This window comes from Manis javanica, chromosome 10, assembly GCF_040802235.1.
Source record: "Manis javanica isolate MJ-LG chromosome 10, MJ_LKY, whole genome shotgun sequence".
Classification (NCBI taxonomy): Eukaryota; Metazoa; Chordata; class Mammalia; order Pholidota; family Manidae; genus Manis; species Manis javanica.
The window spans coordinates 16,543,708-16,571,345 of NC_133165.1; the positions used below are offsets into that span (position 1 = coordinate 16,543,708).

General features: G+C 34.3%; 1 protein-coding gene and 1 pseudogene across 1 annotated transcript in view; one reads left to right on the forward strand and one right to left on the reverse strand.

The window, feature by feature from the left end:
- Positions 1-27,638, forward strand: part of PAWR (pro-apoptotic WT1 regulator) — a 102,678-nt gene that overhangs the window by 69,946 nt on the left and 5,094 nt on the right. Inside the window, exons 4-6 of the mRNA XM_037010684.2 lie at positions 9,359-9,393; positions 23,910-24,057; positions 25,684-25,788. Of these exons, the coding sequence (XP_036866579.1) occupies positions 9,359-9,393; positions 23,910-24,057; positions 25,684-25,788 (288 nt within the window). The remainder of the gene's footprint in view (positions 1-9,358; positions 9,394-23,909; positions 24,058-25,683; positions 25,789-27,638) is intronic.
- On the reverse strand, positions 6,607-8,120 carry LOC118970951 (large ribosomal subunit protein eL36-like; annotated as a pseudogene).

The following is a 27,638-nucleotide window of genomic DNA, read 5'->3' on the forward strand; positions in this document are numbered from 1 at the left end:
GCAGAATCATTTCATATAAACTAACTTTGGAATGATCTTGATGTATAAAAACCTTATCTTAAATTAACTTGATGATATTTTGAAATCTGAAGCCACTGGGTTATATTTTCAGAGTTCCAGTTTTGATTTTTTAAATGCATTTTATTATGATACCACTTTAAAAGGAGTTTCCATAGAGTACACATATCTCCCCATTTTATTGATAAAAAAATGAAATATAAACTTGTGTATTAATTTGTAAGGCTATGATAAAAGGCATTGGCAGAGAGAAGCTCAGTATTATGAAATGGTTTGGAAATGTGGATGCACAGCTTCTTTCTCCCACACTCTTCAAGACAGACATGTTAACATGAAGAACCGTGGAGTGATGCAGGTTATCTCTTCCTGTACCCAAGTTGCTGCTTCTAGGAGAAAGAGTACCCTTTTATAATACTGTAAAAGCTAAGAAACAGTGTTTTTCTTAGCATCTTTAAAACTGTTTACAATCTAAAATATTCTTTATAACCTTTGTCTAACAGTTGGAGTTAAATCTGGGCCTGTTTCCAGTGAAGATACAGGCCTAATTTTTTGAGACAGAGACAGTATGTCATTTTCATTAAGAATCTAGACCTGGTTTCAGTTCTTAGTCATGTCATTTACTCTGCCATATTCAAATAATAGCAGACCACAGTTTGTAGAAAGAGGGCTCATTTCTTTCTGTTGAACGAAGCCCTTACCTAGTCAAAACTGGGAAGGCTACTGTTAGAACGCTAAGTTTATTCCCAAATATATACCCAGATGGAGAACAGTCTCAGCTGATCTGGGCTCTCTGAGGTGCATTCTATCTCATCCAGTTTATCTTCTTTCCTGTAGCTTTTCTGATTTCTTCCCACGCTCTCAGTCTTCCTTTCTCTCATTTTTTTTTCCCATTAGGAATTAGTGTGCGACGCAGTGGGACCCCTGATTCCAAGTGTCTGCTGTGCCAGTCTGTGTGCTTAGGATGAATGTGAGGCTAAGGCTGTCCTGTGGGTCCCAGATCAGCTTCCTGAAGCTGGGGTGGGAATAGGAGCTCGTCTGTCTACATAGTTGCCCTCTCTTTTGAGTTGCTATGTTAATTTATATATTCTATTACTCGTGGAGGATAAGTAATTATTTACAACTCCAGCTTGAAAAACACAACAGAGAGAGAAGATATTGGTATCATTGGTTATTCTAATTTTTTGAATAGGACAGAAAGAACTACTTTATTTCTTAGCTTTATTTGTGAATCTGAGCCATTCAGTGGAACAAATCTTTAAAAATGAGGAATAAAATGGGAGTATGAATTTGGCATAACAGTATGCTTTGTGAAAGCTTATTTTAAGTTTTAATATCTTTCAGATGTAGATTAGTGGTAATAAAATTAAAAATTTTTATATTTTCAACTGACTTACCCATTTTTTTGGAGATAATCAGTTTTTAAACTAATATGTTAATTCTTGATTAAATAATATATAATGGAAAACATGAAAAATAATAAAAATGTAAAGAAAGAAGAAATTAGTTTGGTCTAATTATTTCTTTATGTAATTTTATGAATTTGTTTACTAAATTTTTAAACTTTATTAAAGAAAAAGAATGTAGTCACATGGTAAAAATACAAAAAACATTAGAGGGCATATGGTAAAAAGTCTCCCTAAGCTGCCTTGCTTACCTTCCTTGGAGGCCACTAGTGCTTTCTTTTCCTATATATCCTTCCAGAGCTAGTCCGCAAACAAATTTATATCTACACATATATCTGTATGTCTATATGCATATTCTTTATTTTAAGCACTCTTATGTACCTTGTTCTTTTCATTTAATACTGTAGAGAGGCTTCCACAATAATATATAAAGAGTGCCACTCTTTTGCAAATGCAGAATATCCTATCTTACAGATATAGCATCATTTTTTTAACCAATTTCTGTTTATGGCCATTTAGGTTGTTTATAATCTTTTGCTCTTACAAACAATCTAGTGTTGGAAAAGTCTCAATATATGTCATTTTGTCTATTTGTTTATAAATTAGTGAGTAAAATCCTAGCACTGGAATTTGTGGATGAAAAGGGATGTGCATTTGTAATTTTAATGGTGTTTCCAAAATGTTCTTTTACTTGCAGCATGAACATCTTTTCATGTTATTCAAAACTCTGTGTATTTTGCTCAGTGGCATAGGATTTTCTTTTTTAATGTGTATAATAGTACAGATTTCCCATGAATGGAACTCTTCAGTGGTTGAAATTTTTTATTATTGTAAATACACTGAAATTAACATCTGTATAGATAAAGTGTTTTGGGTTTAGAATTATTTTCATAGACCAGATTTCCAGAGATAAACATTTACTGGGCCAAATAAAAATAAAGCATTTTCAAGGTTTAAAAACTTGATACATATTACTTGAATTGCTTATGATAAAAGGTTTATCGGTTTATGTAATCAATGGAATTTTATGAGAGGACATTTATGAGTTTTATATTCCTTCTCTTTTTTGATTTATTGATTTTCCTTTTAAAACAATCCCAAACTTATTTCTGAAAAGTTCAAGTACTGTACAGAGAGAACTTACCCCCCACCCCAAAATTTAGAATAAGTTGCTAACCCAATGCCCTATGACCCCTCAGTACTTTACTCTGTATTTTCTTATTTTCTACAAAGAACTCAACTCTTAAAAATAAGAGATTAAAATTGACATATTCTTACCATCTATGATATTCAGACTTCATTCACACTTCAACAGTTGTCCCAGTCAGGTCTTGAAGGAATAGCAGAAGCATCTAATTCTGAATAACATGTTGCCTTTAGTTGCCATATCTCTTTAGTCTCTTTCAATCTAGAATAGTTCCAGTCTTTTCTCAACTTTCTTGATCTTAACACTTTTAAAGAGTAGAGGTCAGTTATTTAGTGATAGGTTCTTCAGTTTTGGTTACCTAATGATTACTTAAAATTAGATTCAGATTTTATGTCTTTGTCAGGAATATTACAGAACTGATGCTGTGTTCTTTTTTGCATTTCCTTTCAGCTGGCACATGATATAATTTGTCCCATTGCCGATAATGATCACTTTGGTCATGTGATTAAGGTGGTATTTGCCAGGCTTCACATTCCCTTCTTAATAAGTATTTTATGGATGAGTGCTTTAAACCATGTAGGAATCTTACTCCTCATCAAACTTTGTATCCATTTATCTATCATCTCTATCTATTTGTATCTGTGTATCTGTATTCTTTCACTATTACCTTTTTTTCTGATGGATACTCTGTTATCATCTGTATTAGTTTTCCATTGCTGCTGTAACAAACACCACAAACTTGGTCTCTTAAAACAACACAAATTTATCGTCTTACAGTTCTGTGTATTGGAAGTCCTACATGCGTCTCCTTGGGCTAAACTTGAAGACTGATATCAGGTTTGCATTCCTTTTGGGGGACTCTGTGTAGAATCAGTTTCCTTGCCTTTCCAGCCTCTGGTGGCTGCCTGTATTCCTTGGCCAGTTGGCTCCCTGCCTCCTGCAAAGCCAGCAACGGTGGATTGAGTCATTCTTACATCACATCATGCTGACCTTTATTCATAGTGATATCTTCCTCTGCCCTTCTGCATCTCTCTAACACTTTTAACGACTCTGTGATTACATTGGGCCCATCAGATAATCCAGGATAATTTCCCTATTTAGGGTTATGGATTAGAAACCTTAATTTCCCTTTGCCTTGTAACCTGATATATTTGAAGGTTATAAGGATTGGGAAGTGGACATCTTGAGAATCGTTCTGCCTACCACACCATCATTATTTTTTGATTTTCCAGCTATCCCAGGATATCCAGTGGGAGCCCCTTTAAGCCTTCGTATCCTTCACCACATCTCCATCATTGCTGGAATACCTCCTTGTTTTCTGGCATAATAAAATGGTATGGGTTCATCTTTAACTTTCCTACTACAGCCTTGGAAACAGGCGTCTCTCCAAGGAGCCCTGAGTCCTGTTACTGGAAAATGATATTTTGAATCCAAGATCTGGGCTTGTAGGTATGTTTGTGTTACTGAGATGCCACCATTCCTAGTCCCACTCTTATGTACAAATTTATAAAATGTATGTCTGTATGTATTTACGTATGTATACACATCTGTCTGTTGCCTGCCTAGCTATATCATCTAAGTAGATACTGAAATTAATTTATACTAATACCTCAATTTTAATCTGATAACCATAGGGTTTATTTTAGTATTTGTAATTCCCTTTTGTGACATTGAGAAACCAGATGTCTGTTATCCTTAATATGTTTTCTTATTTGTTTAGTTCCCTTGTATGTAACCTGTCTTCCATTGTCACCCCTTCCCCACCCTTTAAGGCCCTCCTCACCACAGGTGGGTGGGCTTTGACATCCCATGTTGGCTCTCTGGTGTGTGAACACTACTCTCCTCATACTTTTTAGGCTTGGGCATCCTCTGCATCCCCGCGGGGATGGGCATCCCATCTTAACCCTGCCTTGAGTTAGGACTCCCCACTCCAAATCACCTGTCTCCATGGATTCCCTCCTCACCCTGCTGATCTTCTGCTATCCTACGACAGGCTGCTTTTCCCTGTGGCCTTTCTTTGTTCCTGCTTAGACTCTGAGACCTCATGCTGCTTTGCTTCATCTTGGGGGCTCCTCATCAACCTAATTGGGTTCTGGCACTGTGTGGACAGTGTCCTCTCTTGTTGGGCTCTGGCAGTCACCCCTGGTCATCCCTCTGCAGAGATGCTCTCCATTTGCTGCAAAGGCTATGAATTCCCCATGTCAGGCTGCTCGTTGAGTGTATACCTTTGGTGCTTTAAAACCCATTTGGGCCATCCTAATGAATGTATGAGCATCACATTCTGCTTATCCCTTCCTGGGACTCCTTTTCTTATCTTGCCTCAGGACCGATCACCTGCTTTCAAAGTTTTACTGCTTTGTAGACACTCTCTCCTCATTCTGCTTCAGTTCTATTTCACTTAGGCCCGGCCAAGTCTCCTTGCTATATGGATGCTCTCCTCGGTTCGCATGGACTTGGATTCTCATGCCAGCTAGTTTTTCTTCATGTAGGGCTCCAGAATTCTGATACCCTGGTTTGGGCCGCTGTGTTTCCTCCCCACCTTACCTTGTTCTATCTGACCTAATGACTTTAGGACTGAATTGTTAGAAAAGGAAGGGGAATGATGTATTTTTTTGTTTTTAATTTTTGTTAATTTGATAAAGTTCTTGTTTTATTTTCTTAGCTAGTTTATCAATTTTACATTACAGTACTTTTTCATTCATCTTCAACAATGTAGCTTGCTACATTGTGTATACCATATAGATATTTTAAGTTAGTTATGAAGAACAGTTGCCATGTTATGCCAGAATTTCACTGAGGGCTCTGACTAGTATTAATTAGTTTATTTGAAAAACTTTGGTATTGTTCTGCTGTATTCTACTGGACTTAGATTTGTCTGATCTTATTTCACATATGCTTTTGTGTTTGCTTATACTTGACGAGCTGTGCTCTGCTGCTGCTTCTGCACAGGCGGTGTTCGTGGGATTTCCTTATTGACCATCCAAAGCTTGAATGAAGCAGAATATTTTATTTAAATTTACACACAACACTTCATTCTTCGCCAACATTTTCTAAGCTCTGCATAGTTCTTTCCCCTGCCCTTCAGTAATATAAACTATCCCATTGCAAAAATTGTTTCAGGAAAAGTGTATTTTAAATCAGTTGTATAACAGACTTTGGGGTTATTAGAAAGTCTAATTACATAGTCTGAAACTTTTTAGACCAATAGCAGTCTTAACAGTTGTATTTTTTACAAGCAGTTTCAGTGATACTGGTATTTCTCCTCCTCCTTCCATTTAAAATTGCACTGTCAACTTAAACAATTACAGTAATTACTGTCACTCTTTGTTTGCAAATTTTTGTGGCCATAAAAATATAGAGGCTTCTAGTTAACAAATCTAAGGTGGAGTTTATATTTACAAAGAGTTTTACTATGTAGAGACATCAAGCATTTCCTACTTAAAATTAAGAGACTTTAGCTGCATTGCAGGCTACCACTGCCCTCCCAGTCTTTTACCAGTAACATAGGCTGTCCAGTTCAGGGACATAACATTGTTTAGAAATGTAATTTGATTAGTAGAATCACTGTAAAATAACATTTAACTACAAAATGTATAACCTAATAAAAGACCTATTAAAATCTGCCAATAGAGAATAAGCTTCAAGTGTTTGCAGCAGACTCTTAACTATTAAAATAGTAGTTATCTAGAAATAAGCTTAAATTCTAATTGTTACATATCGTGTATATGAGTGTGGAGTGATTTGATCAAGTATAGCAGAGGCGTAATTTTATCAGTTGCACCAAACTAGCCATACAGAAAATATAGTGTAAAATTCGAGATATTTTTAAGTGATATGTTCTTTAAAAAAAAATCTGTAAGAAATGCAGGAAACTGATACTATACAAGTTCCTATTATAAGTATACGTAACTGAAAACTTGTCTTGATACTTATTTTCAGTCACTTATAGTTGGCTCAAAGTATAAAATTAATATAATGCTACTATGTATATATATATATATATATATATATATATATATATATATATATATATATATATATATATACTGTTGCTGAAAATGCCATCATTTCACATTTCTGAACTTGTTAAAATTCTGCCGTAAATCCATATTAGTCAGTCTTACCATATTAGGAGAAATGCCTATTTTAAGTTTAAGAAGTATTACTTATTGCCGGGTTGTTCATACCATCTCAATCAGTATATCAGTAAACCACAAATCAGTAAATCTAACAAGGGCTATTCTCATTTAGCAATTGCTCTTACTCCAGTTCAGTAAGAGGTAGGCTGAGTAATCAAGTAATGGCATGTTTTTGAAATATTTCAATTATAACCAACATGAGATAGAGGTGATTTTTTGGCATTACTAACATTTTTTTCTAATGCATACTTAGATAACATTTAAGGTATATGCCTTAGTTTTCGTTCATACAGAATAAGATTAGGGAATTTTTAAAAGAAAAAACCTTTAAAAATGTAGGTTGTAATACTTTCTGTGAAACTTTGAGGAAAGAGTTGAATATGAATTTATCAGCATTCAATAAAAGGTACTTATAATGGATACATGTAAGCTTGATACTGCTTTCTGATTTATCTAAATTTGTCTAAAACATTTTAATCAAGTTACTATGGTTTCGAAAATAATTTAAAAACTAGATTTTTATAAGTATGCTTTTTGTGGTTATTCGCTTATGTATACCATATTTTTATAAAAAGGAGACCTGTTTTACATGTTTGGTGTATAAAGTACAAAGATTCATTGACCTCATCTTTAGGGACTGCCACTTCAATGACAGGCGGGTAAGAAATAGTTTCCTTGCTAGGCTTTTGTTACAGTCCCCGCTGTAAGGACAGGTGAGGCCCAAGGGAGGGTTAAAATGCCTTAGAACCAGCTGTCAAAGCATAGTTTCCCCAGGGGTGATCCTGTTAAGGGGTCGAACCCACAACACGTGGGCACCTCTAGAATCCTTTCACCTGGTGACTTCCTGCGACTGGTTAATTTCAAAGTAGTGCTTTTTGTTTCTTTCCTGTTTTTTTTTTCCTGAAAAGGTTTTAAGGACAGACACAGGGTTGGGATTTCAGCCCTTTTTGGCTGCAGCGTTCTTCATGGCTGCCAGGATGTTGCTCAGCTCCTCTCTCTTCCTCTTGGCACGGATGTGTGTCCCCACCCTTCTCTTGATGATCAGGGGGCCGCTTGCCCTGGGAGACCTTGAGCGGCTCCATGGCACACCGCTCGTCCGGTCGAAGCCGCATACCTCTTGGTGATCCTGTCCCGCACAAACCTGGAGTGGCGCCCACAGCGGCAGCTGTGCCTCGGCCTGCTTCCACCCTTGGTCACCTTGTGGCGTTGGTGAGGCCCATGGCCATGGGGTAGCCAGGAGCCCTGGCTGCTGCTCTTCAGTGGCTGCTCGTGGGGAGGGTCAGTGATGCTTTCTCTGTTAACTGGAGAGTGCTTATGGACATTATTTCCGTACGTTGTCAGTACGTATATTTACTGCATCCTATTTGAACTGGAGCTTTTGGGGAAGAAGGAATCAAATATGGGAGGCCCCATGTCCCAGAAGCTTATGTTTTAGTTAGGGTGTAAGACATATGAACAATTGAGATGAAGTTGTATTTAAATAGGTGATTTAGGCTGTTGTTAATGCACATTTATTGACTTGGATAATTAAGACAGATTTATCAAAATTCCACATAATAATCAATAAAGGTTTTTCCATACCCCAGGCTTTTCAAAAATTTTAGCTATCAAATTTACATTGTAAGCCTATTATAAAGGAGGGAGTTGTGCTTAGTTTTTCTCACTTGTCATTTGATCTCTCCAACCTAATAAAATAGACAGTGTTGTTATTTCTATTTTAGAGTTGAGGAAACTGAGAGGATAAAAGTTGAGTGACTTACCCACAGTCTGGTAGCTATTGAGTGGCCTATCAGGTCGGAACTTGGATCTAAATCTTACTCTTAACCATATGGTTTCCTACATTGATATGTCATTTATTGCACCGTGCAGTCAGTATTTTCTGTTTTAGTCTGGAATTGGGTCATCTTATAAAGTGAGCTTATTCTTTGATTTTAGCCAGATCAGAAATTCTTTAATTATAGGGTCTTTCTTGTAGACTTAATGGCTAACTAGAAAGAAGTGTTATTATCAGTTTTCAGAAAGACGCATCATTTAATTTTGACTGGATTTATTAAAATGAAACTGCAAGAATATTTGGAGAGCCTGGGCTATTAGAAGACTGAACAAAAAAATGGCTCCCTGGTTAGTTGCAAAGTAATAATTTTCCCACCCCAGTGGTTAATGTTAATTTTCAAAAATTTTTTCTATAGCTTAGAATAAAAAGTACTTTCTCACTTTTTCTTTTTACTGTCTTTAAAAATAGGCATCAGTCATTAGATGCTATGGTGAAATGTAGGTTTTTTTTTTAACCTAGGGCATACTAAAGACTGGAAGGGGGTTTTGTTCTTAGGTATAATGTTGTGTTTCTTTGTGCTTATTGACTTGCGAAAAGATTTAAGTTGATTGGTGAATGATGCTCCCATTGTCCATTTTCTGAGCTTTTAGAATACTTCACAATTAAGAATACAATTTACGAAAAGATTGGTTTTGTCTGAAAAATCATATAGAGTCTTAATTTTGTTTGACTAGCAATGTGAATTTTTTAAAGTAATGGTAATTGTTCCAAATTAGTTTCTTTCAAAATTAGACATTCTCTATCAACTGTTTTATATAATCTGGAATTGTGTTTTCACACACACCCAAACTGATATGTCATTATTTTTACTTTACAGGAACCATCTAGAACGGTTTCAGGCAGATACAAAAGGTAAGAATCCTTAACTTAAGACTTAAAACATTTAGTAGACGTGTAATATTTGCCTGACCTTGTCTGTCGTAACTAACTAGAACTGTTTCAGTCAGCTTTCTGAAAAATAAGAAACCTTAATATTGTGCTATTAAAAAGAAATTACACTGTAGGCAGGAGTATAGTGTCTGTCTGACCATGATTTATTCTAACATACCCTGTAGACTTTGAAAACTACATACCATAAATTTGTATGCATCTGATGAAAACAAAATAAAAACCTCAAGTCACTTTCCCTTATGTGTTTAAATATGGAAAATAGTGTACAGCCTGTATTAGCTTGGACTGCCATAACAAAATACAGGGTGGCTTAAACAGGAGTTTATTTTTCTCACAGTTCTGCAGGCTGTAAAGCCTAAGATCAGGGTACCAGCGTAGTCGGGTTCTGATGAGGGTCTCTCCCTGACTTTCAGGCGGCTGCCTTCTTGCTGTGCCAGGTGACCTGGAGTGAGAGCTGCTTCTCTTTGTCTCTGTTGATCATCACTAATCCCATCATGAGGACCCCACCCTCATGACTTCATCTAAACCTAATTACCTCCCAAATGTTACCATTATAGTCATGGGCTTTAGCATATGAATTTTCGTGGTATACAATTCAGTCCTACCTTAGTTTGTTCAGGCTTCTATAACAAATACCACAGACTGGGTAGCTTACAGAAAACAGAAGTTTTTTCACACAGTTCTGGAGGTGGGAAGTTAGAGATCAGAGTGCCAGCCAGCAAGGTCATGCTCTGGTAAAGGCCCTCTTCCATCTTATAGACTAACAGACTTCTTGCTGTGTCCTCGCACAGTGGAAGGGGCGAAGGAGCTCTGTGGAGCCTCTTCTATAAGAGCACTAATTCCCTTTATGAAGACTCCACCTTGGTGACCTAAGCACCTCCCAGAGGCCCCATCTCCTAATACCATACCATGCACTTTAAAGTTTCAATATACTAATTTTGGGGAATACAAACATTCATACCATGGCAAGTACATAGCACCACTCTACACAATGAGTGATGTTTTTACAAGAAAATGTGTTTTGAGTGTATGTATATAGGAAGAAAATCAGAATTAGGTATGAGAAGTTGTTTAATGGAGATGCTTGGAATATTAGCCTCCTCCTTTCTTGTTGAAGCCATAAAGGCTGCAGAAGATGTGGTCAAACTTGTGCTAATAATCAAAGGAAAATGGTAAATCTTACCCAGTGCTTATAATATCCAGGTACTTTATCTATGTGGAGATCTTGTTCAATTCTTAGTTACCTTATAATATAGGTACAGTAGGCACAATATTTACTATTATTTTGTAGATGAGGCAAGAGGGGTTAAAGAGGTAGAATCCTTTCACTCAGGTTTTTAAGACTAGTAACCACGGAATCTAGATTTAAATTCAGACATGACTGCAGAACCCATAAACAATAAAGAATATAAAAGAATAATGAAGACATGTTTATACAAGACATCTACCTTTATATTTATATGTGTAAAACCTATGTTTTCCTTTTATATGTTGAAATTTAGGATACTTGATTAAAATTTTTGGTTATTATATTCCATCTAAAAGAAAACTTTCATTAAGGGAGCTCTAATTTTAATACTAAGTTACATATAAATAAACCTCTATTTTTATCATGAACCATAATATCTATTAGCGATAGAAACAGAACAGAAAGACAAGATAATCAAAACTGAATGAGTAAGTCTAAAACCGTTTCCACTGAACACTTGATATGTCTGCTACCACTACTACTTTTATCCTCATTTATGAATAATTTTGATTTAGGTACAGTGAAACCTGTGATTCTTTCAAGCTTCTAATATTTATACATTGCTTGGTAATTTTTACTTAACATGAATAGTTTAAACTTTCCAGAAAGACTGTTTTTAGCGAGAAACTGTTGCCAATCAAATAGCTTTAATTTGGCCTGTTTCCAGGCCACATTCTCAAACCAAAAAGTGTTTTATCAGTTTTTGGTTTGGGGAATAAAGGTAAATTTGGGTAGCTTATCAAGTTTGTTGAACTTGGTTGTACATGTTTAGTTCTTATTGATAAACTTTAAGTTATGATTGGCATTTTTTGGATTTGTGTTCTATAATTAGAATCAGTAAAGGAATAATTTTCTTCTAAATCCTCATCAAAAGCTTTATTTTGGAGAAAATTGTTTCCTGATATGGTGTATTTTTTTAAGCTTTTTAGACCATTATTTTACTTGTGACCTGTTCATATACTTGTTCTTATTTTATTTTCATAGCTTTAAGATTTGTTATTTTTAAGCTTTCAAATGTTTAACCCTGTTTAATACAAAACAAAAAAATTTATTTTTTCAGTTTCTAGTCATTAGTCACTGGCTCACATCAAGTCATAGTTTGAATACTGTCTAAAAAGAAAAACACATGCAAAACAAGAAAAATATAAAACCTAAGATCTGTATCTGAAATTATCAATTCCTTATCTACAGGAATTTGTTATATTGTATATCAACAGTTGATTAATTTGATTAATCTGTCAGCAAGTTGTAGCAATAACTAGAGAGTGGATGTTGCTTGGTGAGGTATCTGCTGGCTAACAGGGATAAGAAAAGGAGGATAGAAATATGGCATCACATGTTAGAAAATATTTCACTAAAACAAGTAACTTCTGTAATAGTTCCCCCTTACCTGCAGGGTATATGTTCCAGGACTGCCCAGTGGATGGATGCCTGGAGCTGTGGACTGAACCGAATCCTATAAATACTATGTGTTTTTTCCTATGCATACATAACTGTGATAAAATTAAATTTATAAATTAGGCACAGTAAGAGATTAACAACAAAAGGAAAATAGAATGATTATAACAATATACTGTAATAAAAATAATGTGCACATGGTGTCTTTCTCTTCCTCTCTCGAAGTATATGGAGTTACTCACACTTGTTCTTGTGGTGCTGTGAGAAAATGAAATGCCTGGGCAATGAGATGAAGTGAGGTGAATGACGTAGGCATTGGGCATAGCTTGAGGCTACTGCTGACCTGGCAGTACAGCTGAGGAGATGATACGCTGCCTGTCTGCAGTGACCTCGGGTGACCAAAACCACTGATGAAGGGGGCCCTGCTATGTATAAAGCTAGACAAACTTTCAAAAAGTCCTTACAGAATACAGGCACCCACAAGGCTAGTTTGTGTGTTTGCTCTTATAAGTTACAGATTAAATGCTTGAGTTTTTCTTAGAAATATCAAGAATCTACTTTTTGAACATTGAGTGTGTTAAGCACTCACTCTCATCATGCTATCATTTTACTGAGTCATCTCTTGTTTATCTAGAACATATCTTACATATTCACCGAGTCCCTTTTTAAAACATGATTAAATAACTTTGGGCAACTATTTGGAGGTGGGCATCATGAATGTTCTAAAACAAGGCTTAGGAAAGAGATCAGAGTCATGTATTAATGGTTTTTTTCAATGTGTAATTTTTCTTAATAGAATACAATACTTGGTTAAATTTATAATGCATTGGATAAAATAAAAAAAGGTTTTAAGGGCAAGTCAGAGTGTAAGATGTGTGGCTGTATATACCCTGCTTGATGTGGTATCTTCATATTTCATGCGCTTAAAAAAAGGGCAGTATAGTTCTGAATGACTTGAAAAGGCAAAGGGCAGGATTAACCATGGTGTATAGTTTACCATTTCTATTTAAGCATGTAATTCAACCATCAAGAATGGCACTGATAAAAAAATATGGAAAACAAGACAAATACTGTTTGGTCATTTTCATATAGTAATTGGTCCTTTTGTCTTCATAAATATATTTAATACAGTATTGATTATTAACATTTATGCAAAGTCATAAGTGCTTCTTAATTGTTCTCCTGTCCACTAACATTAGTAGGTTATGCTTTTAATAGGTTTATAGAGCTTTTAATGGTATGCAGAACATCTGTACCTTCATCACCTGTCAGGCAGTAGGGCAAGCATCTTCTCTCCAAAATGAGGAAAAGGACTTTTATAGGGTGAACCCTTTATTATACCACATTTCCTCTGAGTATAAATTAGTTATAAGAGAGGAAATATTACAAGTTTTTGTATTTATAAGGAGCATGGACACATCAGGATATGAATGGTAGAAAGAATTAACATTGCCTTAGCTAAAACGTAGGTGCAAAAAATCTTTTTTCAAATCTGTAATGTTTCATGTTAGTATTATACTTCTTTAACTATAATTATAATTTGTGTTGTTTTATTAGGAATTTTCTTCCCCTATAATTTTTTTGCAATTACTTAAAAATGATCAGGGTAGAATTTTTATACTATCATCTAAAAATTGTTACCTTAACTTTAAAAGCAATCCTCACTATTGAAGCCTTGGATTAGAAAAACCCACTTAAGCCCTAACACCCAAGTCAATCACTATTATTTACTTCCAATTTCTTTTTCTAGGCTTTTTATTTGTGAGTATAATGGATGTACAATTTTGCATTCTGCTTTGCTCCTCTAATGTAACAAGAGTCTCTGTACTTTTAAGTTGTATAAAGAATGGCTGCTATCAACTGGGCAATTTCTGCTTTTCTCCTTTTCAGTGAAGTGCACTGTAAATGTACAAGAAACCCTCATTATAACTGCTTTAGGGGACCTGGGTTTCTTTATTTGGTTACAGTGTGATTGTGATTCTTAAGAGGTAACACTCTCTTCCAAAGTCAATTCTACTATAATGCTTGTTTTAAAAACTTGAATTTGTCCTAATTGATAATAGCAGGGAACAATTTGACCATAACACATATTTTGCATTTGCTTATGCACAATTCTGTTCATGAGAAACACTTCGTAAATACAGGAAACTGTCCAGCTTAACCAGGCCACATCAGAATACCCAAAATGCACACCTCATGCATTTACCCGCTTACTTCAATAGGAGCCACAGCTGTCCACATGCGGTGTTACAATTTCTGCCAGATTTCAGGTAACCCTCATTTTGACACTTCACTTAGTGTGGGGCAAAAAAAGAGAAGGATCACCTTTAAAAGATATTTATTTTGAATTATCTAAGATCTGCTGTGTTTCAACTCATCACACAGAAGTTCAAACCTTCAGGTGTTACTTGATTCTTTAGGTCTTTCATAGGAAATTGAATAGAACCTTTGTTTAGAAAGTGAATAAGTTATATGGAAACAGTTTTCATGCAAAGATTTAAGATGTTACAACATAACTTTTTTCTGAAGGGAACTTTCTTTATACCCATTACTTTAAAACCAGTAGTTCTTATTTGATTGCACATATATTTGGAGAACCACTGTCGCAAGAAACTTCTTGGTTTGTTGATCAGGAGTCAAACCAAAAAAAAATCAGTCAAATTTTTTACAGATAAGAATTCTAAAGACAACCAGAAGTATCTGCTAATAGTTGAAGAGAGACCAGTCTTCTGGGGCTCTGTCTTCTAAAGAAGTCTGTTCTTTCTCAAGAGCTTTTATTTTCTATATTAGCACGTTAGCTTTATGTTTTACTGAATGCTGTAGGGCATACCATAGCTGTGGCTCTTCTGGTTAATGGATTTTGCAAATGTACATGAAAATCACAAAATAATAATTTAAAAGTAACTGATATACTGGTACATTTTGGGGACTGAATTCTTTTCCCTTATGGATTTGTGAATTTTTATCTATGTTGGAAGATAAAGATTAGCTACAATTTATGTAATGTTTATTGTGTGTCACACACTTATTTACAGTACTTCCCATGTGTGTTACTTCAGTTAATTTCCCAGTAGGCTAATGAGGGAAATGTTCTATTATCCCCATTTTACAAATGAGGAAACTGAGACATGGTGCAGTTTAATAACTTGTATGAGATGAGACAGATAATAATTTGCTCATTTTACCAGCATATGTTGCTTTACTTCATGGTAACATTAATTGCCTGATGTGGGTAGAAGGTAGGGTGTTTGATTCAGAGTCTGATTTAGCTTATTTTGACTCCAAGAACTGGAAGTTACCAGTAATTGAATTTTGTCTTTTTCACATGGGTTTTTTTGTTTTTTATGTTTGGAAAGTAACTTCTATATATGTGGCCCTGGATTTCAGAGTCTCCTAGCTATCATTAATTTGTTGTAGGTACAGTGCAGTATTGGGAGATAAGTTTCGTTCTCATGATCTTGAAGTCTAATAAGATCTAAAGTATCTTCATAGTCATAAAATAAGTATGTAAAAAATAATATTTGATACAATTTTAAGTGCATTTTATGCATTATATTTCTTGGAAATTAACCACTAATCTGAACATGCTACTCTATATTTAATCTCTTCCTTAAGAGCTTTATTGAGATGTAATTCAAATATCATAAAATCATCTTTTGAAAGAGTACAATTAAGTAGTTTATAGTACTTTTACACTGTTGTAAGACCATTAGCCCTGTTTAGTTCCAGAACTCTCCCCACTACCTGCCCCAAAATGGGGGAAATCCCATATCTCATTAAATAGTCAATCCCCAGTGTTCCCTTCCTCATAGTCCTCAGCAACTTGTAGTCTGCTTTCTGTCTATGGATTTGCCTACACTGGATAATTCATACAAATGCATCATACAATATATATTGCCTTTCTGGCTTCTTTCACTTAGCAAAATGTTTTCAAGATTTATCTATGTTGTAGCATGCATGGATAATACCACATTTTATTTAACCATTCACTAATTGATGGACATTTGGGTTGTTGCCACTTTTTGGCTAATACAAATTATTATGTTAGAATATATAATACACAGTGAACATTCATGTACGTTTTTGTGGGATCTCTATTCTTAATACACAGAATTTTTCATTTGCTTAGTTGAAGATTTTTCTGAAAAAAATACTGAATAGTACTGTGCTTGATTGGAAGATGCATGTAAGATAAAAATGAATGTAATCTTTTCGTTGTTCTTACCAAATGCACTGACCTACATCTAGAAGAATGTTTTCTGGATTTTTTTTTTGTCTAAACTCACAGGTAGTAAAATTTAAACACCAGGTATATTTGATAACTATCATATTTGATCTCTTTAGGATAGTTCACTATATTTAATATATCAGAAATGAACATGTATGATAGTCCTTAACTGGAAAAATTTAAATTACTAACAGTGAGGTAGGTTATAAGCTGTACATACTAATATAAACAGTTATAAAACAGACATTAAGCTGATTTTGTAGAAAACCAAAATTATTACCTATTTATATTAAATGGGGAGAGGGAGAGCTATTACAAAAATATGATACAAAGCAAATTCCATCTAATATATATGAGGTGTTCTTAACTTGAAATCTACTCATGAACCGCTAAAATTCTATGTAAAAGAATATAATGATCAGGAAGAAGAGCTTTATTTTTCATCAGATTCTCAAAGGGATCTGTAATCTCAAAAGTTTAAGAACTAATGTACTGTAAAATGTATCTGCAGTTATCTTTGGGTTGGTGGTATTAGGGGAGATTTATTTGTATTTTCTGTTTCTTACAATGAGTATGTATCACAATTTTAATCAAGAGTCTGAGAGTTGATTTTGATAATTAGTTGGTGTGTGTGTGTGTGTGTGTGTGTGTGTGTGTGTGTGTGTGTTTAAAGGAAGAAGAAAGAAGACCTACAGAGAAGAAGGGACTGTTTTGAGAAGTAGGAGTAGTGGTGGAGAAATCAGTAGTGACACATACTAAAAATGTGGAGTCCAATCATGTACTTGTTGGTTGTTTAGGAATTTCATGATTTATCTAAATTTCTAAATATTTAATATCTAATCTAAATATAGGATTTTACTCATGAGTCTTGTATCCAAATTGCTAAGCTTTAAAATATCTATTTTAGTGGAAAATTTCTCTAGTTGTAATCTCAATGCTGCCAATCTTGTTCTCATGATAGTTCAGAATAACAGTGTTTTATGCCCCAATACAATACATCCTACTCTTTCCACAGACAATGTGAAAATTCCTAGAGGGCTAAAGAAAGCTTCCAGTAAATAGTGGTATTTGATGATACTGTTTATTTTTTTTTTGCTTTTCTGAGCATTATAATTAAACTTTGTAGCTAAGGGCAGGGCGGGGGATTCTTTTTGGAATTGTATTAGAGATTTGTGTTAACATTCTGGAGTAAAATGTTACAAACTTTTTGGAGTTAGAGAAACAATCTTTTATTCTGGGTATTTTTGCAGTGTACCTATCCTCCCCTCAAAATAGTTTCAAAACATTTCTGTTTTTAGAATACTAATAGAGCTGAATTTGGGAATAAGATCAGGTAGCACAGTTATTCACAATTATGGCAGTATTCCTTACAAACCTAGTAACGTAGTGGGCATAAAGCATTGTTTTTGGGAGAAGGTTTCTGCCTTGCTTCTTATACTGCTATCTTTTTCCCAGCATCCCGATAAAGCACCTATTTTGTTTTTTTTAGTAATAATTATTCCTGTTTTGAATTTGTATAGTAGTATCATTTATGTATAAACAAGCCTAATATGAAGGGTTTTTAAATATTAATAGTTGAAACTTTTTGAAATACTGTTTTAAGCTTGTAAGCAAATACAAACTTTTAACAGAGATCCATATTGCTGGTTTTATTTGTTGTCAGCATTCTTGTTTCAACTTGAGTAATTGTGTGTTTGATGCAGGTAACTCTTCTTTTTTTATAAGTAAAAAGAGGTCTTGTAAAGTGATTCTAATACTCTTCTGTAATATGATATCACTTGATTCTTAATTTTTTTCTTACCACTTTGCTTATATTCCCCGGTGTTATTGCAGTTCTTCCTTTTCTGTACTTGTTCTTTGTATTGCTGTTACTCACCTCTCATAGACTTTATTCTCCTTTTGTTCTGTGTATTTGCATCAGAAATGTCCTTCACTGTGGTGACTTCAGTTACTATCTATATATATGCTGATGGATCCAAATCATTAGCTCTGTAACTGTATAACCAACAACTTTTAAATATCTACTTTTAGATTTTTCAGAATGATCTGAAAGTCAATATCTTCAAAAGAAAATATGTGAAACTTGGTGGCTTTCAGTAGTTGGCATCAAAATCCACTATTGTTCAAGTCAGAAATCTAGGTATTTTTTGTGATCCTTCTTACTGTTAAGAATTCTTTGTATATTTTGGATAACAGTCCTTTATCAGGTAGTCTTCTGTAAATATTTTCTCCCAGTGTGGCTTATATTCTCACTGTCTTAACATTGTGTTTCACATAGCAGAAGTTTTCATTTTAATGACATCCAGCTACCAATTATTTCTTTCATGGATTGTGCCTTTGGTGTTATATCTAAAATGTCATCACTATACCCAGGGTCTTCCAGGGTTTCTCCTGTGTTAGTTGTCTCTTCGGAGTTTATAGTTTTGCATTTAACTGCAGGTCTTTGATCCATTTTGAGTTAATTTTTGTGAGGGGTGTAAAGTGTTTGTCTTAGTTTTTAATTTTTTTGCATGTGGATGTCCTGTTCCAGCTGATTTTGTTCAAAAAGACTTCTGTGAGTCTGTTTCTGGGTTCAATTATTTCACTAATACTACATTGTCTTGATTATTGTAGTTTTATAGTAAGTATTGAAGTTGTGTAGCATCAGTCCTCCAGATTTGTTCTTCAATATTGGGGTGGCTATAGACATTTTCCCTCTCATTATGTCAATATCCACAAGATAACTTGCTGCAATTTTTAATTTTTTTGGTGGTGCTATTTTCTGAGATGGGAAAGAGTGGTAAAAGCACATTATAAGTGTCAGGGAAGATGAATTTTGCTCTGTTTTTTTTTGTTTTTCTTTTGGTATCATTAATATAAAATCACATGAGCAACATTGTGGTTACTAGATTCCCCCCATTATTAAGTCCCTACTACATACCCCATTGCAGTGCTACAGTCACTGTCCTTCAGCATAGTAAGATGCTGTAGAGTCACTACTTGTCTTCTCTGTGCTATACTGCCTTCCCTGTGCCCCGCCCCCACTTTGTGTGCTAATCATAATGCCCCTTACTGCCCTTCTCCTCTTCCTGCCCACCCTCCCCAGTCTCTTTCCCTTTGGTATCTGTTAGTCCATTCTTGGGCTCTGTGAGTCTGCAGCTGTTTTGTTCCTTCAGTTTTTGCTTTGTTCTTATACTCCACATATGAGTGAAATCATTTGGTACTTGTCTTTCTCCGCCTGGCTCATTTCACTGAACATAGTACCCTCTAGCTCCATCCATATTGTTGCAAATAGTAGGATTTGTTTTCTTCTTATGGCTGAATAATATTCCATTGTATATATGTACCACATCTTCCACATCTTTTTTATCCATTCATCTACTGATGGACACTTAGGTTGCTTCCATTTCTTGGCTATTGTAAATAGTGCTGTGATAAACATAGGGGTGCTTATGTCCTCTTGAAACTAGAATCCTACATTCTTAGGGCAAATTCCTAGGAGTGGAATTTCTGGGTCAAATAGTATTTCTATTTTTAGTTTTTTGAGGAACCTCCATATTGCTTTCCACAATGGTTGAACTAGCTTACGTTCCCACCAGCAGTGTAAGAGGGTTCCCCTTTCTCCGCATCCTCACCAGCATTTGTTGTTCCTAGTCTTTTCTCTGTTGGCCTTCCTAACTGGTGTGAGGTGATATCTCATTGTGGTTTTAATTTGCATTTCCCTGGGTTATATTAATTGTGGAGCATCTTTTCATGTGCCTGTTGGCCATCTGAATTTCTTCTTTGAACAAGTGTCTGTTCATATCCTCCGCACATTTTTTAATAGGGTTATTTGCTTTTTGGGTGTTGAGGCATGTGAGTTCTTTATGTATTTTGGATATTAACCCCTTGTCAGATATGTCATTTACAAATATATTCTCCCATACTGTAGGATGCCTTTTTGTTCTGCTGATGGTGTCCTTTGCTGTACAGAAGCTTTTTAGCATGATGTATTCCCGTTTGTTCATTTTTTATTTTGTTTCCCTTGCCCAGGGAGATGCATTCAGGAAAAAGTTGCTCATGTTTATATTCAAGAAATTTTGCCTATGTTTTCTTCCAATAGTTTTACTTGCTGTGATTTTGATTGGGCTTGCATTGAACCTCTAGATCAAGTTGGGAAGAACTGACATACTGTCATTATTGAATTTCCTATTCATTAACAGAAAATATCTCTCTATTTATTTAGCGCTTTGGTATCTCTCAATCAGTTTTGTAATTTTCATCATATACATGTAGTACATATTTTGTTAGATGTATACCTAAGTAACTCATTTTGGGGAGAGCTAATATAAGTGTATTGTGTTTTTAATTTCAAATTCCACTTGTTCACTGCTGTTATGTAGGAAAGTCACTGACTTATATATGTTAACCTTGTATCCTGCAAGCATGCTGTGATTACTTAATAGTTCTGGGAATATTTTTGTTACTCTTGGATTTTCTGCATAGGAAACCATGTCATCTGTGAACAAAGACAATTTTATTTCTTCCTTCCCCATCCGTGTACCTTTTACTTCCTTTTCTTGTCTTAACTGCGTTAGCAAGGGCTTAACAGTAAGATGTTGAACAGGAGGGGAAAGAGAGAAGGGATGTCCTTGCCTTGTTCCAAGTCTTAGCAGCTTTGAGTGTCTCACCAGTAAGGACGATGGAGGTTTTTTTGTAGATGTTCTTATTCAAGTTGAGGATGTTCCCTTCTGTGCTTAGTGTGGCCAGACTTTTTATCATGATTAGGTATTGGATTTTTTCAAGTGCTTTTTCTGTATCTTTTGGTACGATTATGTGAATTTTCTTCATTAGCCTGTTGATGTGATGGGTTATATTAATTGATTTTTGAGTGCTGAACCAACCTTGAATATCTGGAATAAGTCTGACTTGACTTTGGCATGTAATTCTTTTTGTACATTGTTGAATTTGATTTGCAGATATTTTGTTGAGTGTTTTTGCATCTGTGTTAATGAGATATATTAGTCTAGTTGTTTCTTGTGTATGTTTGTCTGGTTTTGGTATTAGGGTAATGCTGGCCTCATAGAATGAGTTAGGAAGTATTGCTTCTGCTACGGTCTTCAGGAAGAGCTTTTAGAGACTGATAAAATTTCTTCCCTAATGTTTTGTAGGATTCACCAGTGAGCCTGTCTATACCTTGTGCTTTCTGTTTTAGAGGGTGAATAATTATTGATTCAATTTCTTAAATAGATGTAGGCCTATTCAGATTTTCTGTTTCTTGTGTGAGTTTTGGCAGATTGTATCTTTCAAGGAAGTGGTTCACTTCATCTAAGTTATCAAATTGTTCACACTATTTCTTTATTATCCTTTTGATGTCCATGGACTTTTAGTGATGTCCCCCATTTCATTTCTGATATTAGTAATCTGTGTCCTCTCTTTTACACAGCATGGCTAGAGGTCTATTGATTTTATTGGTCTTTTCAAAGAAATAATTTTTGGTTTCATTGATTTTGTGCATTGGTTTTCTGTTTTCAATTTCATTTATTTCTGCTCTAGTTCTTATTATTTCATTTTTTCTGCTTACTTTTGATTTAATTTACTCTTCCCTTTCTAGTTTCCTAAGGTAGAAACTTAAGAGTCTTGATTTTAGACCTTTCTTTTCTAATATATGTATTTAGTGCTATAAAATTCCCTCTAAGCATTGCTTTCTTTCACTACATCTCACAGTTTCAGTTGTGGGTTCATTTTAGTTCAAAATTTCTTTTAACAAAAGAAACTAATTTTTTAAAACTAATTTTTATTTTAAAATTTCTGTTGAGATTTCTTCTTCAACTTATGTGTTATTTAGAAATGTGTTGTTTAATCCCCATTTACTTGGGTATTTTCCAGTTACCTTTCTGTTACTTATTTCTAATTTAATTCTGTTGTAGTCTTGAGAGTAGACATTGTATAATTTATATTCTTTTAAATTTGTGAAGGTATCTTTCCTGGCCCAGAATATGTTCTTTCAGTGAATGTACTGTGTGAGCTTGGGAAGAATGTGTATCGTACTAAATGTGTGTTATTTTTATGTTAGTCTTTTGCAATGTAAAATGTATAAGAACTGAAGAAAATGTAAACATTTACTTAAAAATCTGCATAAAATTTAATCAGACTTTTATTCTTGTTCTGTAAGTAAAATAATTTAAAAATAAATATAGAATTATTAAAAATAAAACAAGCAAATAAAGAGTAAAAATCATTCTTTTCAACTTCTGCTTTTGTTGTGTAAATCAAGGAAATAGAATTTATGTTCTTTATTTTTAGCCCTAACTTACATGGTAAAACAAACGTTCCTGGACTTTTCTTTTTTGGTAAGAGATACACCTTTTCTGAATGTGATCAAATGATTTCAAAGAGATACAGGCCAAAAGAGTTTGTGCTAGTTTTTTGGGGAAGCTTTGTCTCTCTTACAGTGAGTTCCATTTTTAGCCATAATTGATAGGAAAGTGCTAAAACTACAGTGGGTTATTTGCAGTGATACGCTGGCTACTAAAAACATTAAACCATCAAAATTTAAGTGGCATTTATATTCATGACATGAATACGTTCACCATCAGAAGTGCTTCATTTGAAAGAAAGAATATTGTACTTAAGCTGACAGACACAGATCTTCAGGATTTCATATGTAATCATTAGTGCTTTGAGTTTTTTTTAAAGTCTCACTTCCAGTTGCTGACATTAAAAACTATACACAAATGACAAGACAAAGATGTTTGCTTGAAGATGTTGGGTGAATCTGTAGCAAAGAAAGTAGTTCATGATATAAAAAACAAGCATGCTCACTTATTACATTAAAAACTTTAAATATTGACATATATGCTATTCAAAGTGTGTAAATTGATGTTTAATGTGAAGAATTGCTATTACATTCATAGTTCATGTTGTGTTGGAATAATGATTAATTTCTTTAGCTATAAATAAGTTATCTCCTATAACCATGTGTCCATAGTTATTATAGCTGTTTCTATTATAATTGCCTATATGCATACTTTCAATGAAACATACACAGTTTTATGTAATTCTTTTTTTCTGTTTATTCTAATTGTGTTTTTGAAATAAAATTTTATGGGTGTGAATCTAACATTGGGGCTTGTATTTTGTATGGACTTTTTAACTTTTATTTTTCCAGTACACTTTTATATTTGCTCTTACAAAAGTAGTGGTCGATGATGGATTGGAATTATAAAAAAAGAGAAGGAAAGTGGTTCTTCACCACACACAGTGTATATTAGGTCTCCTGTTATAGTCCTCATAGTATGCTACATTTAGCTTATTGTGGTGGTCATCTTGTGCTTTGTTACAATTGGTTATATTAATGAAAGCTCTGTGAGGAGCAGAGTCACATCGGTGTTTGCCATTACATCTTCAGTACCCAGAACAGTGTCTGGTACTAGCAGCTACTTAACAGTAGACATTGGTCAAAAGAATTTTCATTGTGTTGGAATAATGATTACTTTGGATAGTTATAAGTAAGTTGTCTACTATAACCATGTCATGTGTCCTCAGGGGAGTGATAATTATTTATAGTCAAAAGAAAATACTCTTGGGATTCTTCTGGCTGAATAGTAGGTATTTTTTTAATATATATTTTTATTTCCATAGCACAGCTACTGCCTCTGAAGAAGATATTTCAAGTAGATATCCCCGAACAGAGAGAAGTGGGTTCAGCAGATACAACAGGGATGCAAGTGCTTCAGGTAGTTTGGTCTCAAGTAGCACATTGGAAAAGAAAATTGAAGATCTTGAAAAGGTATGACTTACAAATTATTTAAGATTGATAAAATTAATATACCATTAGGATTCCTTTTTTACTTCTATAGCAACTGAAATTTGTAGGAAAGACAGTGCCCAAAAGGAAAAAGAATGAGAAATAGTAACGGAAGATCTCATTTAGTGTTCATTGGTTTCCATAGCTAGTTAAGTAACAGCTTTTTTGTCACTGTCTCAGGTATCTATTTTCTAGATGCAAAATTCTAGGAATTTTCTGATTTCCTTAATACTTTCCAATTCAGTTATATTGACGTTAATGCTTTTAGAAATAGAGCCAATACAAAGAATTCCTTTTATTTAATGGATACTCATTCTGCCAAGTGTTATCTCTAATGTATTGAAAATAGTCTTCGCCTTTGAAATGGTTAGAAGTCTATGCTAGCAATGTGTACTGCTATGTGTTTATTATATGAACTGTATAGATTATCATTTGTAGACTTTCTTCTGGATTCTAAGTTGGAGCCCAAGGTCATTTTTGGTGAGGTTTTTTGTTTTGTTTGTTTTGTTTTCCATCTTTGGTGTTTGAAACAATTTAAAGAATAAACCTGGTTAGGAGTATCTTTGAGAACAACTCAAATGAATATTGGCATAGATTTATTAACCATAGGATCGCAGGTTTGTTCTTTAGGATTTAACCCCTAAAATTGATAATGGTGCTGAATTATTTCTGTTTGTTGAAAATATATTTTGTTTTGCCAACTTGGAATTATTCCCCATGATGCAAAGATTGTTTTAAGTAGAGATTTAAATTTAAGTCATTTGTTTTTATAACACTTTGATTATTTTAAATTCACATCTGAGTTTAACACTAGTTTCTATGAGTTCAAATAAAAAAATTTAAGGAATATATAAGCTAATGCATTTCAGAAAGGCGTTTAGTTTTAAAAAAGCACAAGCATTTGAATTAAGTTGCTAGTAGTTGGCGGAAGCTGATTAATGAGACTGCTAGCTACTTTCTCTGAGGACTGCTAGGAAAAAAGCTCACTCTGGGCAAGACCTTTATATAGTTCTGCTTCTCTTTTGCCCCCAGGTGACTAACCCAGCCTAAGGCCCAGTATTCTAAATGAGATTTCTCTGAAAAAGGTGTTGAATTGTTTCAAGGAAAAAAAAAGTTTACAAACCAGTAATCTATTTCAGTTCCTTCATTTTATCCATTAGCGGTTAACTGGCAGAGCCAGAAGTAAAATTGAGGATCATATTTTTTCTGTTTAGCATTTTCCATAGGGCCATCTCCTTCTCGTAAACTTTGTATTTTTAATAAAAATTTTGAATTTTGAATTTCCTCAAACAGGATATTATCTATTAAAAAATAAGATATCTCATTACTAATGGTGATAAGTTTAAAGAGGGACAGTCATTGAGTATTAGTATTTGTTAAAGACTTGTGCAAGCATCAGTTTAACTAGAAACATACCTTACAACCCCTGCATTCCTCTTATTTCTGGTTCCTTCCTGGGATGGGGTCCTCCCCCATCACCAGGTGACTTAAGGTAAATTTTCGTATGTCCAAGGTATTTTAATTTACAAAACTTGATAAATGGGTGCCATTTAAGATTATAAACAAACTATTACTTCCCAATTAATATTTTGTAATTATATCTACCAGGAAGTAGTAAGAGAAAGGCAAGAAAATTTAAGACTTGTGAGACTAATGCAAGATAAAGAGGAAATGATCGGAAAACTCAAAGAAGAAATTGATTTATTAAATAGAGTGAGTATTCACATATTTCAGTTTCATGGTTTCCTTTTTTTTCTAGCAATTGGATGAAAATACATAAAATATGAAGAAATTATTTAATTTCATTATTTAGTTCATTCTTTTGTTAATGAGATTGTAATTTGTTGGTAGTACCATATAAACTGATTTCCTCTGACCAATTATCAGTTTTTTTCACTTAATATTCCTTTAGGGATGAGCTGATGAATGGATTTATTCTGTGTTTTGTTAGAGTCTGGGAAGAAGATGCAGCTTGGTCAGGCCACACAGAAAAACGGCACTGGCACAAAGTTGCCTTTGTGAAAAGAACTAAAATTGCTACTTTCTTGCCATAACAAACTCCAGATGTCTTCGTATTTTTACTACTTCTTTTTCCTCCAATTATATGTATACATCCCCAACTTTAGTTTTAGCCCTCTACCCCCAAGGTTTCTATTACTGCTATTTGTAGCTCTTTATTTTATTTTTTGCTTTAAGCCCTAGAATTTATTTCCGGCTTAAGAAGCAAGTGGTATTGATGCTAGCCATACTTAGGTAATGATAAGAGATTCTGTAGTTCTGCTTTGAAAAGGCATCCAGTAAGATGGAGGAAAGAAATAACATTGCTTCAGGGAAATAAGAACAAATTGCTAATCCAATTTTTTAACTATGACTAGGAAAGAGAAAATAGAGAGGTTCCATTATGTATAGACCCATTTCTAATGAAGCTATAGGCATTAACTGTAGGTTACAGATGAAGACACTGAAACTCAAGATTCAGCTTGCTTGTTCAGTCCTATGAAGTGATCACATAGTAATCAGCGAGCCACTCTTTGCCCTCAGGTAGTTGGTAGTCCTAATTCTAAATCAGTTTTTCCATCCCTGTAGGCTGCCTTTCACCTTGCGTCAACATAAAGACATTCTGTTGGTTCTGGCATATGATATATCAGCAAATATTTTTTATGTCTGTGAAGTATTAGCACTATCTTAGGTAATGTATACATCAAAATAAGAATGCCTGCCTTCACAGTTTATAATCTAGTAATGCTACATGAATGTATTTTATCATTTACCTTTAAATCTTAGGAAGGTCTCAGTTGTAATTTTAGGAATCCCATTATTTTATTGTTGCTGGTTTCAACGTACTAATTTCCCATATCATTAATTTAGTTTGTGAGTAAATGCAAATTATTTTTGTACATTTTAAAATCATTTACCTAATTGTTCGATGACAGTATGCGAAATTTAGACTGCTGCTGTCCAATAGCACACTTAAATTCAGATTGATGTTTCCAAGTTTTGGTATTCTGAATTGCAAGGATAAATCTGTAAATGTCTGTTTTTCCAATCATCAGTAAATAGTCTGCCTTGAAATTATGTTTTTTCTAACTAAAACTAATGGTATATTGTTCTCATATTTATCAAATGATTGTATTTATGGCACTAGAATTAATATAGGAAACATAGAGCTGAAATCATGTAATTTTAAAGCTGGAGGGTGATTACCTACTTTAATGACTTCCAGTTTTTTAAGCTTTAAAACCTTTTCCTCAAACAAAATATCATAGAGAAGCTTGACATATACATTGAACCAGATTAACTCAATCCCCGGATCTCTTTTCTGTCTGCTCCAATTCCGCCACCTCCCAGATCCTCACCCGCAAGCAAGCAGCGGAGTACATCCAGAAGCTGGGCTTGGATCTTTTTGATGCCTAACTTGACACAAGGTTGCAGTCGAGGCCCAGAGAGAGCCTCGTATTGCCACATATGTCTTTTGTTTAGCCCTTAATCTTGGGGAAGGGGGAATTTGTTTTTAATTTAAAATTTTAATTATTTACAATAATTAAAAATTTGGAAGATTCACA